Source organism: Hibiscus syriacus, unplaced genomic scaffold (assembly GCF_006381635.1).
Source record: "Hibiscus syriacus cultivar Baekdansim isolate YM2019G1 unplaced genomic scaffold, ASM638163v2 tig00110783_pilon, whole genome shotgun sequence".
NCBI classification, from domain to species: domain Eukaryota; kingdom Viridiplantae; phylum Streptophyta; class Magnoliopsida; order Malvales; family Malvaceae; genus Hibiscus; species Hibiscus syriacus.
The window spans coordinates 1,004,105-1,018,969 of NW_024062861.1; the positions used below are offsets into that span (position 1 = coordinate 1,004,105).

Sequence of the window (14,865 nt, forward strand, 5' to 3'; positions counted from 1 at the left end):
TGGTGGAAAATGATTCTTTTTCAAATAAAAAACTTGAAGATTTCTCAAGTTCTGAAGATTGGGTACTTGGTCATACAAATGATATCCAGAACTCATTTTTGTTAGGTTACATATAATCACTACTTTACCTTGTTATATATGTAACAGAGTTGTGCAAATTCCTTGAGGTATCTCTAGTAGTGCACCGCCATGATTAACTAATTCCTCTGAATAATTCTATTACCAACAAGAAACCAAACATTCAAGTGTCCTCGATAACGTATGACTGCATTTACTTGGGATCTAATACTAAAAAGACATATGTTCCCAATCATATGATCCTCAAAAACTTTATTTATGCTCCTTCCTCCTACACATGAGATGCTTTCATATCAGAAAGTTACCATCAAGGCCTAGATGGATTCATAGCAAGAAGCATGTTCTGTCCGCCGGGAAGGTATGCCACATTAGGTGACTTAGCAAGAGTTGCAGCAATTTCCCTCGACGCCTCAATCCTCCTTAGCTCGATCAATCCCATGCCAGCGATCGCAGTGGCTTCAGAAATTAATTTTGCAGCCTCGCTTTCACCTTCTGCTCGGATCACAGCGGCACGTCTCTCCTGGTCAGCTTTCATCACAACATACCTCGATCGCTCTGCCTCCTGTTGTGCCACCTGCTTCTGCTCCACCGCTCTTGAGAATTCGGCACCATATGACAAGTGTGTGATCGCCACATCGGCTAGCTCAATGTTAAAGTCACTGGCCCGCTGTGTCAGTGAACTCCGGACCAATGCAGACACTTGGGGACGCTCAGTAAGAAGCTGATCAGCATTGAACTGTGCCACCACTGCTTTCAGCACCTCGTTTCCATCGTACTCCAGACCAAGGCGTTGATAGATTTGGGAAGCTTATCCACCTTTTGTTCATCGCAAAAGATTCCACCAATGAACATCCCCAACATCCATCATGCATTAAATATATACATACATCAAACATACATGCATTAAATACATACATCAATGAAAGTAGAATCAAAACTGCATCAATAAGCCTTTTTCTTTTCTTAAAATGCAAAACAACAAATCTAGATGCTTCAATAACCCATTTTAAGAATAATCAATAGATTATTAGATTGAATGAAATGCTATATTTGTAAAAGAGAAGACATATACCTTGGGTTTAGAAAGGACTCGAAGGGTAAGATTAACCATTTGGAGATCCTTGGTTCCAGAAATAGAAGAGAAGGTGTGAGGCTTCATGCGGATATCATAGATGAAAGGCTTCTGAAGCCATGGCACCAGAAATTGAGTCCCTTCTTCCGCCGTTTTATCCAACACTCCCCTTAATCGATCGAATATCACTGCTCTTTCGCCGCCGTCCACCGTGTACATCGACGCATTGAGTACATTCGCCGCCGCTCCTAGACCGAAGGCGGCGCGTGATCGCTGCTTGATTGCTTCCCATTTTCTTGGATTATGAGGGTTTCTGATTTCTCTGGGGAAATGATGCTTCTTTCTAGGCGTTTATGTATGCCACGGAACTTGGATGAAGTTGAAACTATTTTAAAAGTGGGCTATTTTCTCCATTTTATGAGCCCAAATTAGCCCACGAGACATTTCTTCTTCTTCTTCCTCCCCTTAAAGCTCTTACATTTGAACATTAAAAAGGAATCCAACTTTAGGAGTTATCCAGAAAGTTATTGCGTTTAACTTATTAGACTTTCCTATAGTTTGCCATTAATTTCCTAGAAACCAAACATAGGAAGCTCGTTTCTTTTCTCATACACCACCAATTTATCCCCCATAAGAAAAGAAATTTAATTTTCCCCCATATCCAGCACAGGTCATCGCATATGAAGTGTCCTTATTGCTAGGGAGGCAGTTCAACGAACATTTGCTGCCGGGGCTGGGATTTGGTTACAAGCAAGGCCAAGCTGAACCTACATCATTTGTGAAGCAAGCAGACGATGAGAGAAAATCAATTGATTTATGTTGATGATACGATAATCATCGGATATTGAGACTTCCACGGGCAAAGTTTTCAGTTGATCGCTTCAATACTTTTCTTTAAAGGTGAATGCCACGTAACTAACTGCTCATCAACTTCATTCTTTGCCTCTTTTCCATGGCCAGAGATGACGAGGTGATAATTAAATAAATTTATATTGTTTACGTATCTTATTAATTTAATTTTAATTTGGGAAATCAAATTTAGAATGTGTAGTGGAGTGAAAATTAGGAGCATCAATCATTTTGTCAAATCCGCCGTTTGATTAAATTAATAACCTATTTTACTAAACGTTATTTTATTAATTATAATAAATTAAAGATGAAGTTGGAAGATTTAAAATGGAGTTGTAATCACTCTAAATTATATAGAACAAATTCAAGTCTGTTTAAATAAGAAACTATTAAAATCTAACAGTTGATTAAGATTGACATGTTACATATAACTCAAATTATAGTAAATAAACAATTAATATATTGATATATAATATTATAATATTGGTGAAAATCAAAATTGTCAAATTATTATTATTTTTAAAAAATCATATGTAATGTTACGATTGAGTTTCATTTTGGTCACTTATAATTAAAAAGTTAACATGACTAGTAACGTGACAATTTGTAATATTTTTAATAATGATGTTATATTATCTTATGATGACACATCATAACATAGTTAATTTTTTAACAATAAACGATCAAAATAAAAAAAATTAAAAATTATCTGAGATGCCTACAAAATAACATTTATTTAAATTTTTCTTAACTATTATCAACATGCACATATTCTGTAAATACTCATAATTAAAATCTCAAGGAAAAATAACTTCCCCTAATATATATATGGTGCCAACCGGCAAGTGGCTATAAAGAAAAGATCAAGATGAAAAGACAAAGACGGAATTGGTTTTCAGAGTCTTAGTTCCCGTCTCGCTTGTCATGTAAATGTGTCTGAATTTTCCACATTTGTACTTTATTCCTTTACCATGTTTTTCATTTTCTCTAATTTGTTTAGTGGGTGGGTTGCTGTCGGCCGTAATTACCTAAATTTTTTTATAATTATTAATATTTGATTGATTAATTTCAACAAAATATTTAAATTTTTTTTATTATAAAGACGATCTAAGATTAATGGAATTATATGATATAAAATTTGACTTGGACTAAATTAACCTTAGGTGGTAGGACGTGTCGTAAGAGATTTTGTGTTGAAATTTTGGAATAATATTATGATAAGAGATCATTACAAAATTAATCTTGGACTATGTAAAAAAGAAAACATGTTTTGCTGGAATTTCAAAACTACGACACCGACCGAGGCCCACAGTCCACTTTGAATGTGGGAACATGGAAGATTCAGCCCATAATCTAAACACAGTTTTCCCCCTACTTTCTGCTTCCATTGACCATCCACATCAAAGCTTCTCATCAACTAGTTGCTAACTATATGGTATTATTGCTTTTTATAAACTCAAATTTGGACAACCAGAGCTTCAAAATCAAAGGGTACATCATCTTCTCATTAATAAATTTCAACTTCTTAACTTAAATTTTAAAAAAAATATATATATATCTAAATTTATACTTCTGAAATTGCTTAAAATATAAAGTAAAGGGAATTTTTAATTTATAAAGAAACACCAAATTCCTAGAATTTTCCAAAAATAAATAAAAAAAACAATCATTTGCTTAGAAATGAATTGTTTTTAGTAGCAACTTGATCCAGCTAAGAGCGGAAGAGGGTTGAATATGGTGCCCTTTTTGTAAGGAAGACCTAAACAAAAACAACAAGTGGGATATTTTTGTTTATAAATTCTACGCCCAAATGGGTTTGTGCATTGCTTCTCTCTTCTTTCATCGACATGGGAACTGAAGCTTCAGATTATGGCAGAAGCAACAGCACTGTAAGTAATCAATTTCTCCCACAATCCATCTTTCTTTCTATGCATCTACCGTTTCATTCCTTGAAAAAGTTTATTCTTTTAGTTGAGTTGAGGTTTGCTTATCCTTCTTTAAAAGTAAAAGAATTTAATTAATTGAGTGACAGAATTCTCACCTGCTTTTCATCTTGTATGAGTTCGAATCTTAATAGCCACGGGTAATTCATATACGTCTTTACGAAAAAGATAAAAATCCCATCATAAATATTTCTTCACAAAAGTTAAATGCTGAATTTGTTTACAGTTATTATTATTATTATTATTATTATATGCCCCAAAAGTGTTGACTTTTATTACTTTCATGTTCCAATATTTTCTTGCAATTAGACAATAGCTCAGCTGTGGCTGTATTGTCTAGCCTCTAGAATTTTGTCTGTATTTGAAGAAACTAGGTCTAATTCTATTTTCTGTCCCTATAGTCTTCGGACTTTTGAACTTTAGTCACTCTTCTTTCAATCTGGGTAATATAGTTCCTCTACTTATCTGATTTGAGGATTCAAATTCTTTATTTTTTTTTTAATTTGAATGCGTGTTATTAAATTCGAAAACGATCTGAGGGCCAGTTTGAGAATGCTTTTGGTAAGGGAAAGTGATTTTTCATCTCATAAGCAATGCTAAACACTTAAAATTTGATTTAAAATTATGATCGAAAAAGTGATTTTCAATTCAACATCAAGAGCTAAAATTTTTAACTTTTAATATGAAAAATCAATTTTGGGGTGAAATTATATTTTTGTCCTCAATTATTTAATTTTACTTAGTTCTAAAATTAATACACATACATTTATAATTATTTTTGTATTAATGTTCAAATTATTCAACTTTAAATATTTTCATTGAATACAAAATGATGTATTTTTTTACGATATTTATGTTGAGAATACAATAATTTTTATTTTAATTTTATTTCGAATTTGTTATGAATAAGTGTAAATATAATTCAAATATTATATATTTAATTTAAAATACAATGTCTAAAATAAATATTCAATCTTTTCAAAATTATATTTTAACAATAATCCTAAACAATTCAATTTTAAATTTAATTTTTTAAAAACACTTCTAACTGCACTTTTAATATCATTTTTTCAAAAATAATATCAAACTGATCGGTAGTAGAGGAGATAAGCGTGTTGAGATGGGAACCAAGTAAGTGGCCGACACGGTTTGTTGAATCATAACTTATATTTGGATTTTTGCCCCTCCAACGACTAGGGGTTTCCTCCACTCTCAGCCATTGTAGTTATCACTTATCTCCACTTTGGCCTATTTTTTAAAGGTTGAAACGAAACAAAAAAGTAATCTTTTATCATAGTAACGAAGGATAAATATTATTAACACTTTATAAATTTTAGATTTATTTTAAATATTGGCATGTTTGAAATGGTTTGCTGTGCTTCAAGATGAAGGAAACAGTAATTATAAGTTTTGTTTGTTAATCACAGTATGACGACGAGCAATTAGCAAAGCAGAAAGCAATTGATGATTGGCTGCCGATCACTTCATCAAGAAATGCAAAATGGTGGTACGCGGCTTTCCACAATGTCACTGCCATGGTTGGAGCTGGTGTCCTCAGTCTACCTTACGCCATGTCAGAACTCGGATGGTATGCTCAACAACTGTTCGTCTAAATTACCCAATCAAAAGATGAAAGCAAAAAAACCCAACATTTCTAATTTGGTTTCAGGGGTCCCGGTGTTGCTGTTCTAGTCCTATCATGGATTATTACCCTCTATACACTATGGCAGATGGTTGAAATGCATGAAATGGTTCCCGGAAAACGTTTCGATAGATATCATGAACTGGGTCAATATGCCTTTGGTGAAAAACTTGGACTCTACATTGTGGTGCCACAACAACTTATTGTCGAAGTTGGTGTCTGCATTGTTTATATGGTTACCGGAGGCAGATCACTGAAGAAGTTCCATGACACGGTTTGCAGTACCTGCAAAGACATCAAACTAACATATTTCATCATGATTTTTGCCTCTGTTCACTTTGTGCTATCTCACCTTCCCAACTTCAACTCCATTTCGGGAGTCTCATTGGCCGCCGCAGTCATGTCCTTAAGGTACCATCAAATCATTTCAATTGCCATTTCGGATAAATTAAGTCAGTCTCGATGTTAATGTTTGATTATTGTCTTGACATACAGTTATTCAACTATTGCTTGGGGAGCTTCAGTGGATAAGGGAGTTCAACCAGATGTGCAATATGGCTACATAGCTAAAACTACAGCGGGAACAGTTTTCAACTTCTTCAGTGCCTTGGGGGATGTCGCTTTTGCCTATGCTGGGCACAACGTGGTCTTGGAAATCCAAGCTACCATCCCGTCTACACCTGAGAAACCTTCGAAGGGACCAATGTGGAAAGGCGTTATCGTTGCCTATATAGTTGTGGCCTTGTGCTACTTCCCTGTTGCTTTAGTCGGGTATTGGATGTTCGGCAATTCAGTAAAAGATAACATCCTTATCTCATTGGAGAAACCAGCATGGCTTATTGCTATGGCTAACATGTTTGTTGTTGTTCATGTTATTGGAAGCTACCAGGTTTGTATTTCACTAATGTCATTGAAGATAATGTCCTCAATTCATACCAGATGGTTGATCAAGTGTCTTTGGCTATGCAGATTTATGCGATGCCAGTTTTTGATATGATGGAAACTGTATTAGTTAAGAAGTTGCATTTCAGGCCGAGTAGAACACTTCGATTCATCGTCCGCAATTTTTATGTTGGTGAGTAAAACTCTTCATTTTGTTGGAAATGAAGTTCATGATATCAACAACAAAGAGGGGTTCTAATTTATATATCAAATCTTTATTGCAGCAATCACGATGTTCATCGGTATTACCTTCCCTTTCTTCGGAGGTCTTCTTGGATTTTTCGGAGGATTTGCTTTTGCACCAACAACATACTTTGTAAGTCGCATTCTTCTCCTTACAAGAAAAAAATACCTTTCTCTTTCTCTCTCTCGAAGAATGTAACTTAATCTCTTTTTTGTTCTTAGCTCCCTTGCATCATGTGGCTGGCCATTTACAAACCAAGAAAGTTTGGGTTATCTTGGTGGACTAACTGGGTATGTAAAACTTGATTTAGATTCAATTAACCTTATTGCTTCAACGTGCTTCAAAATCGGTGCTTATTCAGTTTTCCATTCTCTTTTTACAGATATGCATTGTACTAGGTGTTCTATTAATGATTGTATCACCAATTGGAGGGTTGAGGCAAATCATCCTTCAAGCCAAGAACTATGAATTTTACTCTTAAATTGTAATCTTACTGCAGTCTGCAGTAGAATGGGTGGGGGTGCGACAAATTACATAGCAGAAACAAATGAAGAACATGATAGTTATGAACATTGTCAAAAGTCAATGTTGCTGATCTTGTTCTATGGAAATCAAAGCTGCAACCTACAAACATGAGAGACTCAAGTGTTGAAACCAGAGTACATGCATTGGCCATCACTGTTGCTCCATGTGTTAGTGTACGAATACAAAATATAGTTTGTTTTATTGCTTGTGAAGAGAAGGAGTATGCAGTTGTAGATCTTCAAAAACAAGTTACTAAAGTTATGTAATGTTTATTTGCTTTCAACAATAGTTTCCAAGATTTGTTTTATAAAATATTCCAAAATCATTTAATGTTTATCTTTCAGGGATTCTTATATTCTTTCCAAGAAAATCACACATAAATGCACAAAACATTCCACAAACCCTAAGTTCTTCCTTCCCTCCACCAAAACGATGAAAGAAAAAACCCTTGATGCTCACCTTCCCAAATGCCAGGTTTTCAGCTTCCCAAATGAATTTTACAAGTAATTAAAATAAATTATTAAGTAATAAATTATTTTTTAAGGATATTAGTATTAAATTATTAAAATAAAATATAAATACATAATTGAGTGGAACTCATACATTAGTAACGCTAAAATTATAATTTGCTTCTCAGATGCAAAGTTGAAAATGAAAAAGCTAGAAATCATAGGTTTTGCTATTGGTTTCAAACCTCCGTTTTCACCGTAATTTCTTTTCATTTTTACTCGTTTGTCATTGATTTTGCTGTCAAAACGAAATCAAAATAATAGTTGAGTGACCAAATACGTAGTTTACCTGTAAAGTTTTTTAAAAAATTTAAAAAATATATTTGTAGTGTCTTAAATTTACAAAATCAAATATTTAAATTCAAATTTTAATATATATTCTTAAACTTTGTTCCATGGAATAGTGGTTAGATTTGAGGAGATGCATGCCATTATGCCAAGCGAAATCCCATGATTGCATAAATAAAAATACAAAGGAGTGAGATCTTTTTATTATTATTATTGTTATTTTTTATGATAGACATATTTTTATCACTGAATATTGGATATTGTTTGATATGTTTAGATTTGGTAGAATCTTAGGATAACACTGACGATGGTGACTCATTTAAAGGTATATAGTTTCCCTAGTATTTATTAAAGGGATAATGGTACTAATGCCCCTTAAAGTTTATAAAAATTTTAATATGTTGTTTGTAGTTCCAAAACATTCAATGTTCTTACTTCGTGTTTACCTTTAGGGTAAACTACAAAAACGGTCAATAAATTTTGAGTAAATTTTCATTTTTTACCCTGAAGTTTCAAAAGTTATAAAATAGCTACTAACATTATCATTTTCTTACCAAATGGTCACTTAGCCGTTAACACCTGTTAAATGTGACAGAAATCTAATGTGACAGTTAAGGAGCTGATTTGTCACCCTTTGACCCCTTTAAAATAAAAACAAAAAGAACAACGTAATTTTTTTAAATCCTAAGCTTGGAATATAGTAGATTTGCCAAGCATTTTACGGTGTTAGCAAAGAAATTTGGGGTTGGAGCTGGATAGATCGATGGATAGCAACGAGACCATGGGAAGTGAGGATTCATTCTCAACCTATCCACCAGAGGAAGACTCGCGGTCACGGCAGATAGGTAAGTAAATCCAAGAAATAGATGAAAAATCCAGCATCGAAGAAACTTTTTTTTGAAATTAGAAAAAATGCTTCATAAGTCAAATGGTGCCACAACCGACGGCTGAAATAGGAAGGATTTACAAAAACCACGTTGTGTTTTTTGTTTTTAAAGGGGTCGAGTGACCATATTGTTAGAAAACGATAATGGTAGTGATTGTTTGTAACTTTTGAAACTTAAATAGCGAAAACAAAAACTTACACAAAATTTAAGAATCGTTTATGTAGTTTACCCTTTCCTTTATTAGTCAAGACTGATACCGTTAAATAGTGATGTTTGAGAACACGTGAACAATTTACTTGACGAAATGTGGTACATAATTCTGTGAGATAAAAAGTCAGAACAGTAAATTGACCATTTAATTTATACTCTTTAAATATTCACCATCTCGTTCATAATCCTAATTCATAGGATTTTAGTGAAGTATATAAAATATTATAAGATGTGAAATGATAATTTTAAAAGTCAGTGCCGGAGAAATCGAGCATTCACCGCAACATGATTTTATATTAAAGGCGAATTTAAATTTATAAAATTTTAAAAAATAAATTTGTACTTATAAAATTTTAAGAGATAAACTTGAATTTATAAAATTTTAGGAGACATAAACATATTTTCAATAGAAAACTTAAAAAAATATAAAATATATAATAATTTTAAATTTTCAGGAACACCACTCCATCCTACCGTACATATCATCCTTTAAAAGAAAAAAAAAGTCTATTAGAAATAAATTGGTGCAAAAACTGTGGAACGACTCAAATTTCAATATTCGAATACCCTACATAGCATTAATTATTCAATCCATACTGCAGATCGACAAACATAAACTATTGTTTTGTAATCGCAAACGTCTTCAAATATTTTCACCCAAATTTACATGCACAAGTCTTTGCTTTGTAATTTGGTGAAGTTTGGTTGATTTTTGGACCAAGAATCACAACTCTCAAGCCTTAATCTTTTGTGAAAGCTTACCATGAAATTTATTCAACATGACCTTTCTATAATCCCCTATGTTCAATACTTACCATGCGTATAATACACTTGCAACGTTTCGTTCTTCATTTCCGATCCTTCGACGTTAAACGGCCTTCAATCGAAAAACCTTGATAAAACGAGAAGGAAATGGTGTTAGAAATTATAGAGGGTTTAGGGTTTACTAAACCGTGTAATGGTGAAGAAAAATGTATTAGTTGTCATGCAAAATTATTAGTTGTCATACAACTAATAATAATTGTATAATACACAATAATGGTTCATAATGCATTGTAAGTTGACAACAATAATGGTTCATAATTAGCACTAATAATGGTTGAAAATTGACATGGCAAAATCTCACATTTAGTTTTGTAATTTAGGATATTTTCAAGATTAGTCCTTAAAGCTTCTACTATAAATACCCTAGTTCATTTAGCTTCAAAACCATCCCAAAACATTATAGCTTTCTTTCAATACTAGAGAGAATTTAGAGAGTTTCTTGAGAGTTGTTTTCTCATTTTTATCAAGAGAGAATTATCATTGTTTTCTCCTTGGTAGATTGAGAGAAGTTCTAATTCCTATTTTCTCATAGTGAAATTCTTCTACCGTTGCACGTGGTTTTTCCACTATATTATTTATGGGTTTTTTACGTAAATTTTATCTCTTTTATCTTCATTTTTATTTTCTCAAACTATCAGTTGTGATTTTGCTTTATTGATAGGCGTCTTCCGCAACAATTGGTATCATAGCCAGATTTGAGTGTGTAATATCTGCTTATTGTCTTTGTGGTTGTCACCAAAAGGTGAATCCTCCAACATAAGAAAGTAAGAAGGTATTACTCATTCTTTGAAGGTTCCAGAGAACTATTCACGATAGTAAAATAGTAAGAGCTATCCGTAATAGAAGCTATGACAACGAAATTTGATATTGAAAAATTTAATGGGAGAAATTTCTCATTGTGGAAATTGAAGATGAAAGTCATCCTGAGGAAAGACGGTTGTCTAGCAGCTATCAGTGAATGACCGGTAGATTTTACAGACGACAACAAATGGATCGAAATGGACGAGAATGCTATGGCAAACTTTCATCTAGCATTAGCAGATGAAGTATTATCAAGCATCGAGGAAAAGAAGACAGCTAAGGAGATATGGGATCATCTCACCAAATTGTACGAGGCCACATCGTTGCACAATAAAATTTTCCTTAAGAGGAAATTGTACACTCTCCGGATGTCAGAATCTACTTCAGTGACGGAGCACTTAAACACACTGAACACTTTATTTTCTCAGTTTACATCCTTAAGTTGTAAAATAGTAAAACAAGAACGTGCTGAACTTCTACTTCAAAGTCTACCGAATTCGTATGATCAACTCATCATCAACTTGATAAATAGTAATGTCACCAGTCTAGTCTTCGATGACGTTGCAGCTGCTGTTCTACAAGAATAAAATCGGCGCAAGAACAAGGAAAAAAGACAGTAAATCTGCAACAAGCAGAAACGTTGACAACGATGAGAGGGAGATCAACAGAACGTGGCCAAAGCAGCAGTCACAAATATGGTAGATCAAGTCGAGAAGCAAGAAGAATTTAAAGTGCTACAACTGTGGAAAGAATGGTCACTTGAAGATGGATTGTTGGAGTCTAAATAAAAACTCCAATCCACAATGCAATATTGCAAACACTTCAGATGATGGAGATGTTCTATGCTGTGAAGCGTCAACCAACTTAGAAGGTAGAAAGAAATATGCAGACATATGACTCATTGATTCGGGAGCAACATATCACATGACCTCAAGAAGAGAATGGTTCTATCAATATGAACATGTCTCATGAGGATCTGTGTATAGTTGTAATGATCATGCCTTGGAGATCATTGGCGTGTGAACCATCAAATTAAATATGTATGATGGAATAATTAAAGTTGTTCGAGATGTACGGCACGTGAAAGGCCTGAAGAAAAATTAATTATCCTACGGATTGTTGGATAATAATGCAAGTAAGATTGAAACACGAAAAGGAATCATGAAGGTGTTTCGTAGAGCGCTTGTGGTGCTGAAAGGCGAAAAGATAGCTGCAAACTTGTACATGCTGAAGGGAGAAGCTTTGCTAGAAGCAGAAGCCTCTGTTGCCTCATGTAGTTCAGATTCTAAAATGCTATGGCATCAGAAACTTGGACACATGTCAGAACAAGGAATGAAAGTCCTTGTGGAGAAAAAAATACTTTCAGGCTTAACAATGGTATCACTTCCTTTGTGTGAGCATTACATAACAAGTAAGCAACATCGGTTGAAATTCAGCATGTCAAATTCTAGAGCCAAAACTGTTCTAGAATTGGTTCACTCTGATGTATGGCAAGCACTAGTTACATCCCTAGGCGGAGCAAAATACTTTATCTCATTTATTGATGAGTACTCCAGGAGATGCTGGGTATACCCTATTAAGAAGAAGTCAGATGTGTTTTCCACTTTCAAAAACTTCAAAGTGCGGGTGAAACTTGATTTTGGAAATAAGATCAAGTGTTTCAGAACAGATAATGGAGGAGAATACACAAATGGAGAATTTGATGACTTTTGCAGGAAAGAAGGCATCAAAAGACAGTTCACAGTGGCAAACATCCTCAACAAAGTGGAGTGGCAGAGCGGATGAACAGAACCTTGATAGAAAGAACAAGAGCAATGTTGAGGGATTCAGGCCTAGAAAAATCATTCTGGGCAGAAGCAGTCAATACTGCCTGTTATTTGGTGAATCGAGCTCCATTAACTGCAATAGAGCTGAAGACACCAATGGAGATGTGGACTGGTAAACCAGTTGATTATTCAAACCTCCATATATTTGGAAGTATTGTGTACGTGATGTACAACGCCCAAGAAATTTCAAAGTTGGATCCAAAATCTAGGAAATGCAAATTCTTGGGGTATGCTAATGGAGTAAAGGGGTATCGCTTGTGAGATCCCACTACCCGCAAAGTGATCATTAGCAGAGATGTTATCTTGTAGAAGATAAACTACAAAGAAAAGAAGACGATGATAGCGCTGAAAAGTCAGAGACTACACAGATATATGTGGAAAATGAGTTTGAACAAGGAGATTCTTCTGAAGCAGAACCAGCACATGATGAACAAAAACCAGAGAGTTGTGAAGTTCCAACAACTCGTCAATCAGATTGTGTTAGAAGACGTCCCAATTGGCACTCAAATTATGTTATAGAAAGTAATATTGCATACTTCCTTTTAATAGAAGACGGTGACCATCAACATACCAGGAGGCAATAAACAGCTCATATGCTTCACTGTGGATGATGGCGATGCAAGAAGAAATTGAAGCCCTTCATAAAAATAATACATGAGACATTGTGTCACTTCCACAAGGAATGAAGCCAATTGGTAACAAATGGGTCTTCAAAATCAAGCGAAATGGTGACGATCAAGTTGAGAGGTATCGTGCAAGACTGGTGGTCAAAGGATATGCTCAAAAAGAATGTATTGATTTCAATGAAATATTTTCTCCTGTGGTTCGACTAACAACAATTCGAGTAGTTTTGGCAATGTGTGCTACATTGAACTTACATCTAGAGCAACTAGATGTTAAAACAACCTTTCTTCATGGAAATCTTGAAGAAGAGATTTACATGCTCCAGCCTGAAGGTTTTGAAGAAAAAGAAAAGAAGAACTTGGTTTGCAGGTTGAACAAATCTTTGTATAGTGTAAAGCATGCGCCGAGGTGTTGGTATAAGAGATTTGATTCCTTCATTATGTGCCTTGGATACAACAGACTTAATGCAGACCCTTGTGCTTATTTTAAGAGGTCTGGTGATAACGATTTTGTTATATTACTGTTGTATGTCGATGACATGTTGGTTGCAGGACCCAACAAAGATCATATTAAAGAATTGAAGGCATAACTGGCTAGGGAATTTGAAATGAAGGACTTGAGATCAGCAAACAAGATTCTAGGGATGCAAATTCATCGAGACAAAAGTAATAGGAAGATTTGGCTTTCACAAAAGAATTACTTAAAGAAGATCTTGACACGATTCAACATGTAAGATTGTAAGTCAATTTCTACCCCTTTTCCTATTAACTTCAAATTATCCTCCAGTATGAGTCCTAGCAGTGAAGAAGAGATGATGGAGATGTCTTGAGTATCGTATGCATCGGCAGTGGGAAGTTGAATGTTCGCTATGATATGCACAAGACCAGATATTGCACAAGCAGTGGGAGTGGTTAGTCGGTACATTGCGAATCCATGCAAAGAGCATTGGAATACAATAAAGAGGATCCTGAGATACATCAAAGGGACCTCAAATGTTGCATTATGTTACGGAGGATCAAATGTACTTATCAATGGGTATGTTGATTCTGACTATGCATGGGATTTGGATAAAAGCAAATCTACTACAAGATATGTGTTTAAAGTTGCTGGTGGAGCTGTAAGCTGGGTTTCAAAATTGTAGTCAGTTGTGGCTACATCCACAACAGAAGCATAATATGTAGCAGCTACACAAGCCAGTAAAGAAGCAATTTGGTTGAAGATGCTATTGGAGGAGCTTGGGCACAATCAAGAGTATGTCTCTCTGTTTTGTGACAATCAAAGCGCCTTGCATCTAGCAAGGAATCCAGCATTTCATTTAAGGAAAAAGCACATACGAGTTCAATACCATTTCATTCGTGAAAAGGTAGAAGAAGGGACAGTAAATATGCAGAAGATCCATACCAAAGAGAACATAAAAGATTTCATGACGAAGGCAATCAACGTTGATAAATTTACCTGGTGTCGATCCTCTTTTGGCCTGTCAGAAACATAAGCAACATGAAGGTACAAGGTAGAAAGAATTGTGTAAAGATATGATTATTCTAATCAAATCTTCAAGTGGGAGATTATTAGTTGTCATGCAAAATTATTAGTTGTCATACAACTAATAATAGTTGTATAATGCATAATAATGGTTCATAATGCATTGTAAGTTGACAAC

General features: G+C 34.5%; 1 protein-coding gene and 1 pseudogene across 1 annotated transcript; one reads left to right on the plus strand and one right to left on the minus strand.

The window, feature by feature from the left end:
- Positions 1 to 227: 227 nt before the first annotated feature.
- LOC120140190 lies at positions 228 to 1,457 on the minus strand (annotated as a pseudogene).
- A 2,333-nt stretch (positions 1,458 to 3,790) lies between these two features.
- LOC120140191 (lysine histidine transporter 1) lies at positions 3,791 to 7,264 on the plus strand. Its single transcript, XM_039155206.1, has 8 exons — positions 3,791 to 3,888; positions 5,370 to 5,530; positions 5,612 to 5,995; positions 6,080 to 6,473; positions 6,554 to 6,659; positions 6,751 to 6,842; positions 6,932 to 7,000; positions 7,093 to 7,264. Exons 1-8 carry the CDS (start codon positions 3,847 to 3,849, stop codon positions 7,189 to 7,191), a joined length of 1,347 nt encoding a protein of 448 aa, XP_039011137.1. The 5' UTR covers positions 3,791 to 3,846; the 3' UTR covers positions 7,192 to 7,264.
- The last annotated feature ends 7,601 nt before the right edge of the window (positions 7,265 to 14,865 follow it).

Coding starts and splice junctions, on each gene's coding strand:
- LOC120140191 (XM_039155206.1), top strand. CDS start 3,847: ATGGGAACTGAAGCTTCAGATTATGGCAGAAGCAACAGCACT. Junction 5,531..5,611: donor GCCATGTCAGAACTCGGATG/GTATGCTCAACA, acceptor ATTTGGTTTCAG/GGGTCCCGGTGTTGCTGTTC. Junction 5,996..6,079: donor GCCGCAGTCATGTCCTTAAG/GTACCATCAAAT, acceptor CTTGACATACAG/TTATTCAACTATTGCTTGGG.